Below are 16,633 nucleotides of genomic sequence, written 5' to 3' on the forward strand. Positions count from 1 at the left end.
GTAGCCTTGTTGGTCAGAATAATTATTTATTTGTTCAAGTACAGTGTGGAGTAAGTCCTTCTGGGGCATTTAAAGCTATGCCGCCCAGCAGCACCCGATTTAACATGAGCCTAATCATGGGACAATTTACGACGACCAATTAACCTACGAATCGGTGTGTCTTTGGACTGTGGGTGGAAACCAGAGCACCCAGAGTCCTCAATGCATTCCACAGGGAGGATATACAGACCACCTACAGAACAGTGCCGGAATTGAACTCCAAGCTACAGAATGCCATGAGCTGTAATAATGTTGTGCTAACCGACGCTATTACAGATGGAAACCAGAGGAATTCTGCAGATGCTGGAAATTCAAGCAACACACACCAAAGTTGCTGGTGAACGCAGCAGGCCAGGCAGCATCCCTAGGAAGAGGTACAGTCGACGTTTCAGGCCAAGACCCTTCGTCAGGACTAACTGAAGGAAGAGTGAGTAAGGAATTTGAAAGTGGGAGGGGGAGGGGGAGATCGGAAATGATAGGAGAAGACAGGAGGGGGAGGGATGGAGCCAAGAGCTGAACAGGTGATTGGCAAAGGGGATATGAGAGGATCATGGGACAGGAGGCCCAGGGAGAAGGAAAAGGTGGGGGGGAACCCAGAGGATGGGCAAGGGGTATAGTCAGAGGGAGAAAAAGGAGAGAGAGGGAAAGAAAGTGTGTATATAAATAAATAACAGATGGGGTACGAGGGGGAGGTGGGGCATTAGCAGAAGTTAGAGAAGTCGACATGAACATTGACTTCTCTAACTTCCACCTCTAGACAGACAAGGAAAACCAGTTAATTAGTGCTCTGGGTTTCGAAAAAGATCTGCCAGGTGCCACTCAAAATTATTTAACTGGAGTACATTATATTGGTGGTCATGTACTTGCAAGATTTGAGAATCTGTCAATAGATGTGAAATTTAAGGAAAGACAAAATCAGTAATTTGTGAAAGGAGGGGTGCCATGGGGAGATAGAGGCCTCAGCTACTCAGTCTCAATCAATGATTGATGGGAAGGATCATGTATACGTACCCAGTTTCCTTGAAACACACAAATCGCTAGAGGGACTCTGGTATTTTGTGTAGGTTGCTCAAGATTTCTGGTATCTAAAGAATCTTGTGTTTATTATTCGCTCAAGATATACATTCCTTTGTGTCAGTTTGGGATATCAGGAGGATGTGAAGTGTCTCTGGTTCAGTAAATAGACAAAGGAGTCGAGGTGAATTATAGTTTGGGGAAAATACGAGATCATCCAGTTTTGTATCTTTTCCAGGGCGAAAGATGTTGATGTTCTGAGTGTCCTTGGATCTCAGATCAATGAAAGTTTAGAAGTATAGGAAGAAATTGGGGAGTTAAACAGAATATAGTACAAGTCATCAGCATTCCTGCCTAATTTCAGTTGGGAGGGTTCAGTCCCAACCTTGGTGGTCAAGTTTTCTGTGTTGTTTCGCCATTATAAGTAAATGCCACCCTTAGGTAAGTGGTAAAAGAATTAAGAAGTTGTTATTGGACGTTGCAAAAGAATTTGAGTACAAAAATGGCAAGGCATGAACTAGTTATGTGGGGCCATGGTTACTTGGCAGCTAGAATATTGTGTTCAACTCTGGCCTTCTGAAGGAAGTATATTCTTGCAATAGAGGGAATACAGTAAACGTTTCCAAGGATGTTAGGTTTTGTGAGAAGCCAGAGCTTTCATCAAACATACAAAAGTCTAATGTGGCCTGACAAACTGAATTTTCTACAGCTGGATGGTGGTGTATCTTCAGAACAATTCGTCCATGAAAACTCTGTTGTATTCAAGGCAAATACATTTATTAGTACAAAGGTTTGTACTAAGAGAATGGAGGAATGCTGCTGTCAGTGCAGAAAAGTGGTAATGAGTTCAAGAGCAATGAGGACCCTTGAGGAGACTAATAAGACCATTGTGGGACCTAAATATTTTTCTACATACAGAGCAGATGGCGGCCGATAGAATGGCCAAGTGGATAGCAGACTAAGTGGTGCTGAGTCCAGTCCTCCACATGGACTCAATAAGGGGGGAGCAAAGGATCTGAGTACTGTCCCTTCATCCATTCTCTCAGTGGTGATAGGGCAAGGGATTTCTTCAAATCAGGAAGAAAATGTAAAGGTTGAGTGCAATGGCGGAACTAGCAACGCGACAACGACCGCCGAGCCGCCTCCCGCCACCGCAGAGCCACCTAGCGGCCGGTGAGGGCGGGTGCGTACGTGCTGACGTCCTTCCGGCGGCGTGCCGGCGCGAAGACAGGCCTTTCCGGCGGCGTGGCTGATGGCGGAGGCAGACGGCGACCTGGACCTGGAGAATGAGGAGACGGAGCGGCCGGCGGAGAAACCGCGGAAACATGACAGCGGCGCCGCAGACCTCGAGCGGGTGACCGACTATGCCGAGGAGAAGGAGATCCTCAGCTCGGACCTGGAGACTGTGAGGCCCGGGGAATGGTGTGGAGGGTGGGAGGTTGATGGCCCCATTACTATCCCCTCCGTCCCTCCCCGTCACTGTCCACTCTGCCCCTCCGTCCCTCCCCGTCACTGTCCACTCTGCCCCTCAGTCCCTCCCCATCACTGTCCACTCTGCCCCTCCATCCCTCCCCGTCAATGTCCACTCCGTCCCTCCGTCACTGCCCACTCTGTCCCTCCGTCCCTCCGTCACTGCCCACTCTGTCCCTCCGTCCCTCCCCGTCACTGTCCACTCTGCCCCTCCGTCCCTCCCCGTCACTGTCCACTCTGCCCCTCCGTCCCTCCCCGTCACTGTCCACTCTGTCCCTCCGTCCCTCCCCGTCACTGTCCACTCTGCCCCTCCATCCCTCCCCGGCACTGTCCACTCTGTCCCTCCGTCCCTCCCCGTCAATGTCCACTCCGTCCCTCCGTCACTGCCCACTCTGTCCCTCCGTCCCTCCCCGTCAATGTCCACTCCGTCCCTCCCTGTCACTGTCCACTCTGTCCCTCCGTCCCTCCCCGTCAATGTCCACTCCGTCCCTCCGTCACTGCCCACTCTGTCCCTCCGTCCCTCCCTGTCACTGTCCACTCTGCCCCTCCCCATCAATGTCCCCTCCGTCCCTCCCTGGCACTGTCCACTCTGCCCCTCCATCCCTCCCCGAAACTGCCCCCTCCGTCCCTCCCCGTCACTGTCCCCTCCATCCCTCCCCGTCACTGTCCCCTCTGTCCGTCCCTCCCCGAAACTGCCCACTCCATCCCTTCCCGTCACTGTCCACTCCGTCCCTCCGTTCCTCCCCGGCACTGTCCACTCTGTCCCTCACTGTCGCTGTTCACTCTGTCCCTCCATCCCTCCCGTCACTGTCCACATCGTCCCTCCATCCCTCCCCTCCCCGTCACTGTCCACTCCATCTTTCCATCCCTCCCCGTCACTGTCTCCTCCGTCCCTCCATCCCTCTCTTCCCCGTCACTGTCCCCTCCGTCCCTCCATCCCTCTCCTCCCCATCACTGCCCCGTCTGTCCCTCCATCCCTCTCCTCCCTGTCACTGTCCCCTCCGTCCCTCCATCCCTCTCCTCCCCGTCACTGTCCCCTCCGTCCCTCCATCCCTCTCCTCCCCGTCACTGTCCCCTCTGTCCCTCCATCCCTCTCCTCCTTGTCACTGTCCCCTCCGTCTCTCCATTTCTCTCCTCCCCGTCACTGTCCCCTCATAAGGCCATAAGACATGCGAGCTGAATTGGGCTATTCAGCCTATTGAGTCTACTCCACCGTTCCATTCTTGGTTGATATCGGATCACACTCGACCCCGTACACCTGCTTTCTCACCATATCCTTTAACGGCATCAACTTCCACCTTAAATATATGCACGGTCTTGGCCTCCATCGCAGTCTGGCAGAACATTCCACAGATTCACCACTCTCCTTGCTTGTTCAGGGGTATTGGGGGAGGGGTAAAAAAAATTCCTCCTTAGCTCCGTTCTGAAAGGTCACCCTCAATTTTGAGCCTGTGTCCTCTAGTTCTAGATACCACCCCCCCAGGATCATCCTCTCCACATCCATCTTGTCTAGTCCTTTCAACGTTGGGTAGTTCCAATGAGACCCCCCCCCCACCCACATTCTTCTAAATTCCAGTGAGTACAGGCCCAAAGCTGCCAAACACTCCTCATATGTTAATCCTGTAATCATCCTCGTGAACCTCCTCTGGACTCTCCAATGACAACGCATCCTTTCTGAGATACAGGGCTGAAAACTGTTGACAATACCCCAGGTGTGGCCTGAGTAGTATCTTAAAGCATCAGCAATATCTCCTTGTTTTTATATTCTATTCCCCTTGAAATAAATGCCAACCTTGCATTTGCCGCCTTTACCACAGATTCAACCTGTAAATTAACCATCTGAGACTCTTACACGAGACATTCTAAGTCCCTTTTCACCTCTGATGTTTGAACCTTCTCACCGTTTAGATAATAGTCTGCAATATTGTTCCTTTTACCAAAATATATTGTCATACATTTCCCACCACTGGATTCCTTTTGCCACTTTTTTGCCCATTCTTCCAATTTGTCGAAGTCCTGCTGCAATCACATTGCTTCCTCAGCACTACCTACCCCTTCATCTACCTTCGTATCATCCACAAACTTTGTCACAAAGCCATCAATTCCATTATCTAAATCATTGACAAACAATGTGAAAAGTAGCAGTCCCAATACTGACCCCAGAGGAACACTGCTAGTCACTGCAGCCAACCAGAAAAAGCCTCTTTTATTCCCACTCACTGCCTCCTACCCTCAGCCATTCCTCTATCCACGCCAGTATCTTTCTTGTAATGCTATAGGATTTTATCTTGTTTAGCAGCCTCATGTGTGGCACCTTATCAAATGCCTTCTGAAAATCCAAGTAAATGATATCCACTGCCTCTCCTTTGTCCGCCCTGCTTGTTACTTCTCGAAGAACTCTTAACAGGTTTGGCAGGCAAGATTTCCCTATCCAGAAACCATGCTGACTTTGACTTTATCATTAGTCTCCAGGTACCCCGAAACCTCATCCTTAATAATAGACTCCAACACTTTTCGAAACGCTGAGGTTGGGCAAACTGGCCTATAATTTTCTTTCTTTTGCATTCCTCCCTCCTTAAAGAGTGGAGTGACATTTGCAATTTTCTATTCCTCTGGGACCATGCCAGAATCAAGTGATTCTTGAAAAGATCATTATACTCCCTGGAATTTAGAAGATTGAGGGGGGATCTGATTGAAACATATAAAATCCTAAAGGGATTGGACAGGCTAGTTGCAGGAAGATTGTTCCCGATGTTGGGGAAGTCCAGAACGAGGAGTCACAGTTTGAGGATAAAGGGGAAGCCTTTTAGGACCAAGATGAGGAAAAACTTCATACAGAGAGTGGTGAATCTGTGGAATTCTCTGCCACAGGAAACAGTTGAGGCCAGTTCATTGGCTATATTTAAGAGGGAGTTAGATATGGCCCTTGTGACTAAAGGGATCAGGGGGTATGGAGAGAAGGCAGGTACAGGGTTCTGAGTTGAATGATCAGCCATGATCGTACTGAATGGTGGTACAGGCTCGAAGGGCTGAATGGCCTACTCCTGCACCTATTTTCTATGTTTCTATCATGACCACATGCATCTGTTATCTCTTCAGTAACTTCTGTCGGGACTGAAATGTAGTCCATCTGGTCCAGGTGACTTATCCACCTTAAGACCTTTGAGTTGGCCTCGCACTTTTTCCTTTGTAATAGCAATGGCACTCACTCCTGCTCCCTGACACTCACAGACCTCTGGCACACTGCTGATGCTCCCTACAGTGAAGGCAGATGCAAAGTACCCATAAAGTTCAGCTGCCATATCTTTGACCCCCATTACTACCTCACCAGCATCATTTTCCAGTAGTCTAATATCAACTCTCACATCCCTTTTACATTTTATATAACTCAAAAAAAGCTTTTAGTATCCTGCTTTATATTAAACAGTCCTTCCAGGTGAGGCAACACTTCACCTGTGAGTCGACTGGGGTGATGTACTGTGTCCGGTGCTCCCGATGTGGCCTTTTATATATTGGCGAGACCCAACGCAGACTGGGAGACTGCTTTGCTGAACATCTGCGCTCTGTCCGCTAGAGAAAGCAGGGTCTCCCAGTGGCCACACATTTTAATTCCACATCCCATTCCCATTCTGACATGTCTATCCACGGCCTCCTCTACTGTCAAGATGAAGCCACACTCAGGTTGGAGGAACAACACCTTATATTCCGTCTGGGTAGCCTCCAACCTGATGGCATGAACATCGACTTCTCTAACTTCCGCTAAGGCCCCACCTCCCCCTCGTACCCCATCTGTTACTTATTTTTATGCACACATTCTTTCTCTCACTCTCCTTTTTCTCCCTCTGTCCCTCTGAAAATACCTCTTGCCCATCCTCTGGGTCCCCCCCCCCCCCCCCACCCTGTCTTTCTTCCCGGACCTCCTGTCCCATGATCCTCTCGTATCCCTCTTGCCTATCACCTGTCCAGCTCTTGGCTCCATCCCTCCCCCTCCTGTCTTCTCCTATCATTTCCAATCTCCCCCTCCCCCTCCCACTTTCAGATCCCTTACTCACTCTTCCTTCAGTTAGTCCTGACGAAGGGTCTCGGCCTGAATCATCGACTGCACCTCCTCCTACAGATGCTGCCTGGCCTGCTGCATTCACCAGCAACTTTGATGTGTGTTGTTTATATTATTGGCTAGTTTGCCCTCATATTTCATCTTTTCCCTTCTTATAGCTTGTTTAGTTGCCTTTTGTTGAATTTTAAAAGCTTACCAATTATCCAACTTCCCACTCCTTTTGTTATCTAATATGCCCTTTCCTTGGCTTTTATCAAGTCCGTAACTTCCCTTGTCAGCCACAGTTGCCTACTCCTGCCGTTTGAGAGCTGCTCCTGTGGGACATACCTATCCTGTGCCTTGTGAACTATTCCCAGAAGCTCCAGCCGTCCCTGCTGTCCCACCACCTCTGCCAGTATCCTCCTTCAATCGACCTGGGCAAGCTCCTCTCTCATGCCTCTGTAATTCCCCTTAGTCCATTGTTATACTGATACTTGTGATTTATGCTTCTCCCTCTCGTATTGCAGTATGAATTCAATTGTATTATGATTACTGTCTCCTCAGGGTTCTTTTACATTAAGCTCCCTAATATGATATGGGTTGTTACACAACACCCAATCTAAAATAGCCTTTCCCCAAGTAGGCTCAAGCACAAGCTGCTCTAAAAACCCATCTGGTAGGCATTCTACAAATTCTGTTCTTGTGATCTTACACCAACCTGATTTTCCCATCCCCGAGCATATTGAAGACCGCATAACAATTGTGTCATTATCGTTATTACCTGCCTTTTCCAGCTTCCTTTGCCATCTCAACCCCATCTCTTGGCTACTATTTGGAGGCCTATATATGATTCCCATAATGGTTTTTTAACCCTTGCAATGCCTTTTGATACAAAGTATATCCTTTGATATTAAGCTCCCAGCTATTGCCTTCTTTTAGCACAACTCACAACTCATTCCATCCTTCCCCTCCCCATCACTGTTGTTTCCATCCCTCCCCTCCATATCACTGTCCACTCATTCCATCCCCTCTCCTCCCCATCACTGTCCTCTCCATCCCTCCCCTCCTCATCACTGTCCACTCCATCCCTCCCCTCTCCTCCCTGTCATTGTCCACTCTTCCATTCCTCTCCTCCCCGTCAATGTCCACTCATTCCATCCCTCCCCTCCCCATCACTGTCCACTCCATCCCTCCCCTCTCCGTCACTGTGCTCTCCAACCCTCCCCTCCCCGTCACGGTCCACTCCATCCCTCCCTTCCCCGTCACTGTCCACTCCATCCCTCCCCTCCCCGTCACTGTTCACTCCATCCTTCCCCCCCCTTCCCTGTCACTGTCGTCTGTTTAACCGGACAATTTCCGACTGGCGTGAAGGTAAATTTTTGCTGAATGGTGGAGCAGGCTTGGTCTGCAGAGAAGCTCTGCTGGGGAAGGTGGTGGATGTGAGATGAGGTGGGAGACTATGGAAGGGGAAGCCAGGTGGGATGTGGAAGTAATTATCAGTTGTGATCTTGTTTTTCTTCAGGCAATGTCCGTCATTGGAGACAGGAGATCCCGGGAACAGAAAGCCAAACAAGAAAGGTTGGAATCAGCGGTTGAATTCATGAACATCAAGTTCAACTTTATTATCATCTAACTGTACATGTATACAACCAAATGAAATAGCGTTCCTCAGGACCACACAACATAGTTCATGAACTGAAATATGATCAGAAATAAGTTAATAAGCTATCATTCAGGGAGCGTGTAGTGGGCAGCACCGGTAAACAGTGAACAGCTTACTGTCCTCGGTGGTGGCAGCGGATTCTTTAGTCTCAGCCTGAGAGAAGAAACTTGCACAGTCTGGCAGTCCTAGCCTTGATGCTCCTGTGCCTCCCAGTGGATCAAAGAGATTGTGGGATGGGTGGCAGGAATCATCAGTGCTTTGGACCCTTCGTGTATAACGTTCCCTGTAAATGTCACCAGTGGGCGGGGGGGGGGGGGTGAAAACAGCTGTGATGCTTGGAGGTTTTTACTGTCCTCTAGGGCAGGGGTTTGTACCTTTTCCATGTCTTCGGCCAACACCATTAAGCAAAGGGTTTATGGACTCCAAATTAGGAATGCCTGCTCTCAGGTTTTGTGGTCCGATGCCTTGCAGCGTCTGTTCCTCAAAATGCAGCCAGACACAACACTGGATGGTGCTCCTGTAGAACGTTGTTAGAAACAGAACAGAAAAGCACAGTGCAGGCCCTTCAGCCCATAATGTGCTGACTTTTTACATAATCTGCTGTTTACCTGCCTGTGACTATGGTAAAGGTCGGGCAGTTGTCACTGTGATTGGTCTGCACTATAAGTAGCTTGTGTGGAGGAGTCTTCTGCTGATCTCCAGGTTGTGGGAAAGAGAGGAATGGTTTTGGGCAATGGAATGCAAGTCTCAGCCTGGAAACAATTCTTGTTCTCACAAAGTGCAGTCTCTGATCTGTAACCTTGATCCATTTCCTGTCATCAGATTCCCACCCCTCAAGCGGGCTGCCTCCTTCCCTCACTGTCTCGCACTGATTTAAGATCAGCATTCTGTCCTCGTGCCCTCCATCATGCGTTTTCTGTTCTCCAACAACTCCTGGCTCCAAGGACAGTGGTTTCTGCTCATCGAATCCCTGCCTGGGCTTCTGCTGCTCGAGCCCTGTGACCTTAAGTCCTAGACTGCAAGAATGCTTCTGAATCTTTCTGTGCTTCCCACCTCTCTGTCAGTGCAACAACTTCAGCTACTGTGAACCTGTGCTTGGGATCACTCCACCTCATGAGCACACTCCTCAATGCCCAGGATATTCCAACAAACAGCCCTCTTCCACGCCCCAACACTCACCCAGTTAACCACCTTGCTCTGCTAATGACCACTGTTCTGGAAATAGAAGGGTTAATGTATGAGTAGTATTTGATGCTCACTGGAGAATGGGGGCAGGGGGGAGAATTTCATTGAAACCTATGAAATATTGAAAGACCTTGACAGAGTGGATGTGGAGAGGATGTTTCTTATGGTGGGGGAGTCTACGACCAGAGGACACAGCCTGGAAGTAAAAGGATGTCCCTTGAGAACAGCGATGAGAAGTTTCTTTAGCCTGATCTTCCCCTTTGCAATCCAGTTCAGTTTCTCATTGCTGTCGATGCTGCTTATCACCCCAGGAAATGTTACGAACCGGTGAAGAATGTAGAGTGACCATTCTGTTTTTGATTTGCAGGGAGAAGGAGCTGGCAAAAGTCATCATCAAGAAAGAAGACGTTGAACTCATAGTAAGTCACGTGTAAGGTCTTAAACTTCCCCTCATTTTGCCCCGTGTCAAGATCAGCTTTGGTTTTGCAGAGATTCTTTTCTCTGGAGGTCCTGCTAGGAGCTTCCTTATGGGCAGATGTGGTTCAGAGTTGCAGCAGAGTAGAACACACAAAATATACACGCAGTACAGGAATTGGCCATTAGTAGTGGAACTAGGCCAAAGGCTGTGAGCAGCTTGTAGAAGCCCAGTTGTCAAACTGCACGTTGTGAGTTCTACATTGGTGTATAATGTGCAGTATGCAGTTGGTCCACAATGACTTTGAGGATGTAGAGGATTGCAGTTTGGACCAGATTGGAAGCAGTGCTTTCCGGTCTCATTCAACCCTCATTACTGGGAAGTAACACAAGATACGGTGATGGATTTTGTGTGCACCAGAGGTTCTCCAAGCAGCATCCCAGGTCCTGAGCCCTAATCTGGACCAGCAGTGCTGTTAATGGCACTCTACAATCTTAACCTTCGCTTTCTGAGTAGCCTTTCCCAGCCCCTCTTGTTCTGTTTGTTCCATTGCAGGCAGCTTTCCCTTCCAAATTCCTACCCTCTCTACGAAAGCAAACTCTAGCTTTGAGCAGTTTGTCTTGGCTGTGCCTCCCTGGCTTCCTGTCAAATCAGTTTTGCAATTGTCATGTTTTCTCTGTTAAAGCTGCTGTATAAATGTATAGATCAAGGGTGAGAATTTTCTTCAGTTGTTTGCCTCCTGTACGCTCAAAGTCCTTCAGCTTCTTGAGCCACTGAGACTAACACAGCATGCGCTGCCACCACTGCGACGCTGCCATAAAGAACAACCTGTTTTATTCCTCCTGTGTGAACCCAAAGACAGTTGCTTGGCGACCAGAAACCTCCCAATTGTACCAAAGGAGGTAGTTTCTCATGAGGTTTCATTCAGCAGTTCCTGCGGTGCACAGTTTTCTGTAGCATTGTGAGTACTGTAATATTCAACTGGTGCTCATGTGAGACAAGTGATTTTAAGGACCCAAGCCCACCTTTATCAAAGATGTTTTGTATTGAGCATTGTTGAGCTGGTCTAAATGGAGCAAAATCAGAGATCAAAGCTGCAAAAATGGACTTTTTGAGTTCTCATGCAGAATTTCTTAAACGTTAATAACTTGCAGGTTGAGATGGTGGTAAGGAAAGCGGATGCAGTGTTGACATTCATTTTGAGAAGACTCCTAATATAAAAGAAAGGATATAATGCTGAGGTGTTATAAGGCAATGGTCAGACTGTCATTGGAGTATTGTGAGCAGTTTGGAGCCCCTTATCTGAGAAAGGATGTGCTGGCTTTTGAGAGGATCCAGAGGAGGTTCACGAGAATGATTCTGGGAATGAAATGGTTAACCTGAGGAACATTTGATGGCTCTAGGCCTGTTCTTAGTAGAGTTTAGATGAAGGCAAAGGTATCTCATTGAAACCTATCAGATGTTGAAAGCCCTTGTTAGAGTGAATGTGAAGGTGATATTTCCTATAATGGAGAGGGAGGTTTAGGACCAGAGGGCACAGCCCCAGAATAGGAGGGCATCCTATTAGAACAGAGATTAGGAGAAGTTTCTTTAGCCAGAGGGTGGTGAATGTGTGGAATTCATTGCCACAGATGGCTGTGGAGGCCAAGTCATTGGGTATATTTAAAGCAGAGGTGATAGGTTCTTGATTAGTAAGGGTGTCAAAGGTTATGGGGAGAGGGCAGGTGAGTGGGGTTGAGAGGGAAAATAAGTCAGCCATGATGGGATGGTGGACTAGACTCGACGGGCTGAACAGCCTGATTCTGCTTCTATGTCTTATGGTCTGAGTCCCAGGTGCTGCCTCGGACATTCAAATTGCTGGTAAGGGGGACCCCAGTTGGTTCCTCGGCAGTGCTCCCACTTCCGGAGAGCATCGAGCTGGCCCTTTGATGCTTTGCTGGTTCAGGATCACTTAGCGTATAGTGTACCCTCCAACTCACAGACAACAGCAGTGTTTTCAAGCAACGAAGCATCAGAATCTGATTTAATATCACTGGCATATCTCATGTCATTTCTTATTTCGCAGGCACAGTGCAGTGCTATATGTAATTTAAAAACTATATAAGAAATTATATATATATAAAATGAAATAAGTGGTGCAAAAGTCTGATGGCAGAGGGGAAGAAGCTTGTCCCTGAAATGTCAGGTGTGTGTCTTCGGGCTCCTGTACCACTTCAGTGATGGTAGCAATGAGAAGAGGGCATGTCCTGGGTGATGGGTTCCTTAATGATGGATGCTGCCTTTCTATCACAGATGAACGAGATGGAGATCTCTCGGACTGCAGCTGAGCGCAGCTTGCGGGAGCATTTGGGAAATGTCGTAGAGGCCTTGATTGCTCTCACAGACTGAGGCCAGGAGCGTTGTCTGCGGTTGCCCTGGACATGCTTGGGAGGATCGTGGGAATTCCACAGAGAGGGGAAACGACGTGAACAAGGTTGGACCTCGGGACAGGTCCATTTGTTTAAATACTATCCACTGTTGCAGACAGGGTTGGAAGGGGTCCAGTCAGATGGTGTGATATACAAGTGCTGCTTGTCACCATTGCTGATTCCTAAAGGTGGACTTCACCCTCCAGTTGGAAAAGATCAATAGGACTCAAAACTTGAACCAATAAATTACAAACGCACTCTCAAGTATGCCTTGTTTGTGTTCATTTTTCATTCTGTTATATCTGAGCTGATAATTTCTTTTTTGTGCATCAGGCAGCATTTTGCCGCTTCCATAGCATTTGTCTGTTTTTATTGCTAGCACAGCCCAACACGGATGGAAAGCGTGCAAGGAGCCAGCTAGATTCGAGCGAGGGACCATTCGCCTGGAAGTCCAGTGCTGGTGCCACTACACCACCAACCGGCCAAGAGCAGTACCTCCTCACCATGGGGAGGAGTTCAGCCTTTCACACTACCATGTACAGTCCTTCAATTCCCCAAGCCTTTGATTATAGATCATTCACCTGAAATGTTGCACATGTCGCCACACATTCCACTGCCAAAATATAAGCTTACAGCAACTGCTATTCCCAGGCAACCTCCCATCGATGTACAAAACAGGCATGAATGAGCCTGCTTAGATTCTGAGAGCAGACAAGTTAACACTGAACAGAACCTATAGACTCACTTTCAAGGACTTGACAACCCATGTTCTCAATAATATTTATTTTTTAATTTGCATTTGCAGTTTGTTGTCTTTTGCTGCTTGTCAGTCTTTGTAGTTCTTCGTTAGTTCTGTTCTATTTCTTTGTTCTACTGTAAAACCTGCAAGAAAATGAATCTCGATAGTATATGGTGAAATACATGTGCTTTGATGATAAATTTACTTTGAACTTTTGAAATCGGGTGTTTTCAGCCTAGTATGGATGAAGCCCATTGAAAGATTCTAGAATATGTGTGGCATGAGGATGCAATGCTATTACAGCTCAGCAGTGGAGTTCAATTCCGGTGTCCTCTGTAAGAAAGTTTGTCTGTCCTTCCCGTGTGTGCGTGGATTTCCTCCGGGTGCTCTGGTTTCCTCCCATAGTCCAAAGACATACCAGTTAGTAGGTTAATTGGTCATTGTAAATTGCCCTGTGATTCAGCTGGGGTTATATCTGGTTGCTGGGCAGAGTGGCTCGGTGGGGCAGAAGGGCCTGTTCTGTGCTGTCTCTAAATATCTAAATAAATCAACAAGTGTAACTGCAGTGGTTTAAGAAATTGACCTCAACTAACACTTAAATGGGAGTTCAGTGTGGGCATTGAACATCACTCTTAGCAGTGATGCCACATTCTGAACATTAAACCTTTTTAAAACGTTGGACTGCCGTGTCTGGTCATTAATGGTGAGAGGTTTTGCTGGCTCTGAGCCTGTACTCACTGCAGTTTAGAATAATATCAAAGATTGAATGGTCTAGATAGTGGGGGAGCCTCGAACCAGAGACCACAGCCTCAGAATGGATATCTCTTAAGAATAAAGTGAGGATTTTTTTGCTAGAGGGTGGTGAATCTGAGGATTCATTGCCACAGGCGGCTGTTGAGGCCAAGTCCTTTGATATGTTTAAAACAGGTTGAAAAGTTCTCCATTAGGGTGTCAAAGGTTATGGGGGGAAGGTGGGGGAATAGGGTCGAGAGAGAAAATAGATCTGCCATAATGCAATGGTGGAGCAGACTCAATGGGCCAAAGGGTTCAGTTCTGTTCCTATGGCCGTGGTCTGTAAAAATGCCAGGTTTATTTTTGTGTGATGATCCCTCCCAGGGATGAACAGCTTATCCCAAACCAGTTGGTGGAAGGCACCACAGCTCGGCATCTCTCCGAAGGTGGGGATCGGGTCAGAGCTGGAGGGATTTCTGTGTTGTTTCTTCCCTTGCTGTGGGTCGGATTGGTGCTTGAGGTTTTAAAGCATGCACTGCAAGGTCTATTTTCATCCGTTAAGACGGTTTAAGAAGGGATTTGCAGATAATCGCTTTTTAATGCTGGTTTGACATTCCAGCAGAGAAATCAGAATCTGCGGACATAACGGAAAACTGTTGGGAAGCAGAACATCACGGAGTGAGCTGTGCACCCACTGCTGGAGTTGGAACAAGAGGGCACAGCCCCTCTCTGCAGCATGGTGCTTGGATCCCGGTGGCGGTGTGAGCCACTGCAAGGGAACCAAGGACTTACCCAGGGTGTGCCAGTCATGTAGATGGCATGACATAGAAACTCCTGTGCAGTGATGTGCGAACGTAGCTTTCGAGCCCAGGTAAGGACACCGGGGTGAAGGGCGGGTTAACACACACAGAGGAGCCTACACCTTTGCCCCCTCTTGCAGTCTCGAGACGTCCCAGTGCTGAGCTTGTGACAAACACTGCACATCATCACACCTGTGTGTTGGAAGCTCAATAGTGTTCTGGAACAGCAGAACACCAAGGTTGTGAACTCTGCCAAGGGCAGTCCCAAGCCCAACTGCAAAAGGAGGAGGGTTGGCATGGGCCAGAAACCTCATCCCATTAAAAACCCAGAGCTACAGAAACACCCAAGACCACATCCCTGGGAGAGGAAGGATCTTTGAAGATGGGCTACACCAGGGGACAACTTGAAAGACTGGCCCAGGATAGAGAACTGGTACTCTGCTGTAAATGGCCACTGCCCCAGGGGTGATGGGCTGCTGTGTTACCCACTCCAAAGTTATGAGAGTACAAGAGAGGTCAGTTGGGCAAGGGCAGGTGACCAAGGGATCTCTCAGCTTTGAGAGCAGAGGAATTAGATTCCAATTCATTTATTTATCACATGTACATGGAAACGTTCAGTGAAGTGATGTGCTCGATCAGACTGCAAATGCCAGGACAGACCCCTCTCACCCATCCATCCACAGACACACACAGACAAATCTCCAACCCCAGGGCAGACTCCTCCCACCAATTCACCCACAGACACCGACAAACTTCCTACTCACAGACATACACCAACAGGTCCCCAACCACAGACAGACCTCTCCCACTCACTCACACACCAGCAGGTCTCCAACTCTAGGACAGACCCCTCCCTCCCATCCACTCACACACAGAGACAGGTCTCCTACCCCAGGATTACTAATAACATCTTTTCTGAAGTAAATTGTAGTCAACTTTCGCTGCAAACAAGGAAGATCCAAGGAAGGCAAAGCGAATTTGAGATTTGAGCCATGCTGTTACATTGTAAAATCCACGCAGATAGGGTGAGCGATTTGGAGAGAGAAGTTGAGGCAGAGGAGTTTTGCAGCCCATCCAACTAACCTGGAGGCAAGATTGGATTGCTCTAAGCACCACATCTATTTGGAGAGGTCGAGAACAGCTTCAGCCTGAGTGGCGGAATCTAGACCCAGAGTGAAACGCTGGGCCACGTGGTCTAGGTCTGGTGCATTTCGCTGTGTTGTGGCACATGCCCTAATACAAAGTGCAGTCCACTGTTTGGATAATTTAAACAATGGTCCAGATAGACCGGAAAGGCAGGGTGTCGGGATCCGAGGCGAGAGTGGGCCAATTTCACTCGCAATGTTCACTTCTCTCTCCGTGGCTGTGAGATTGCCCCTGGGTGCTGTACTTTGTGCCTGTAAGTTTCGCAGCGATTTGCCCCGTGAATATGAACTGATACCGAGGCTTTGGGCCTACTCTGGGGATTCAGATCTAAGGAATCAATTTAGTTTGGAATGCTGTTGCTCGCTTCTGTTGTTTGCGTGATTTGTGTTTTTTTTCCTCTCTCTGCATTGGGGGTTGGTCTTTATTTTTTTTGAATTGTTTTTTTTTGAAGTTTCTTGCTTTGTGGCTGCCCGTAAGCAGACAAATCTCAAGGTTGTACGATTGGCACATTCTTTGATAATGTACTTGAATCTTTGAAATGGGTCCTTGGTGGTCAGCACAGTATCAGTGGGCCGAAAGGTCTGTGTTGTATGACTCTGACTTCTGTCTGTGGAAGAGCTGACGTCCCTGCTGCAACTTCCTGTCTTGAGGGTCGCAGGGTTCTCATAGACTAATGGAGAAAGTGTGACAAGTACGGCCCATCATCTCACCTGAGTAAGTGGGTTCTCATAGTCAATGAAGTTAAATGTGAGTGACTGTCATGGATGTCTGTGTTTCATTAAGGTGTGGGGTGTGCTGTCCAGGGAGAGGTAGAACCTCTGGTGAAGGGGCTGTCATGTCTAATTTAGGGCAGCTCACTCACCTTTGGTCTCCACCGGACACTCAGCTCTCACCTGTGGCTCCAAGTAGCTGTTTGCATGAGACAGCAGCTGTGGTGATATCACGTGTAAGAATGTGATTGGAGAGAGTTCTGAGCATGTGCAGAA

General features: G+C 48.1%; 1 protein-coding gene across 1 annotated transcript; it reads left to right on the forward strand.

The window, feature by feature from the left end:
* Nucleotides 1-2,268: 2,268 nt before the first annotated feature.
* Nucleotides 2,269-12,494, forward strand: hypk (huntingtin interacting protein K). The gene is made up of 4 exons (XM_072282135.1): nt 2,269-2,458; nt 8,082-8,137; nt 9,775-9,826; nt 12,115-12,494. Exons 1-4 carry the CDS (start codon nt 2,306-2,308, stop codon nt 12,208-12,210), a joined length of 357 nt encoding a protein of 118 aa, XP_072138236.1. The 5' UTR covers nt 2,269-2,305; the 3' UTR covers nt 12,211-12,494.
* Nucleotides 12,495-16,633: the final 4,139 nt, after the last annotated feature.

Source organism: Mobula birostris, chromosome 18 (assembly GCF_030028105.1).
Source record: "Mobula birostris isolate sMobBir1 chromosome 18, sMobBir1.hap1, whole genome shotgun sequence".
Taxonomy (NCBI): Eukaryota; Metazoa; Chordata; class Chondrichthyes; order Myliobatiformes; family Myliobatidae; genus Mobula; species Mobula birostris.

What these genes read in the sequence shown, in the direction of transcription:
- hypk (XM_072282135.1), top strand. Translation starts at nt 2,306, where the DNA reads ATGGCGGAGGCAGACGGCGACCTGGACCTGGAGAATGAGGAGACGGAG. An exon ending in TCAGCTCGGACCTGGAGACT is followed by an intron (nt 2,459 to 8,081) that starts GTGAGGCCCGGG and finishes GTTTTTCTTCAG; the next exon opens with GCAATGTCCGTCATTGGAGA. An exon ending in AAGAAGACGTTGAACTCATA is followed by an intron (nt 9,827 to 12,114) that starts GTAAGTCACGTG and finishes TTTCTATCACAG; the next exon opens with ATGAACGAGATGGAGATCTC.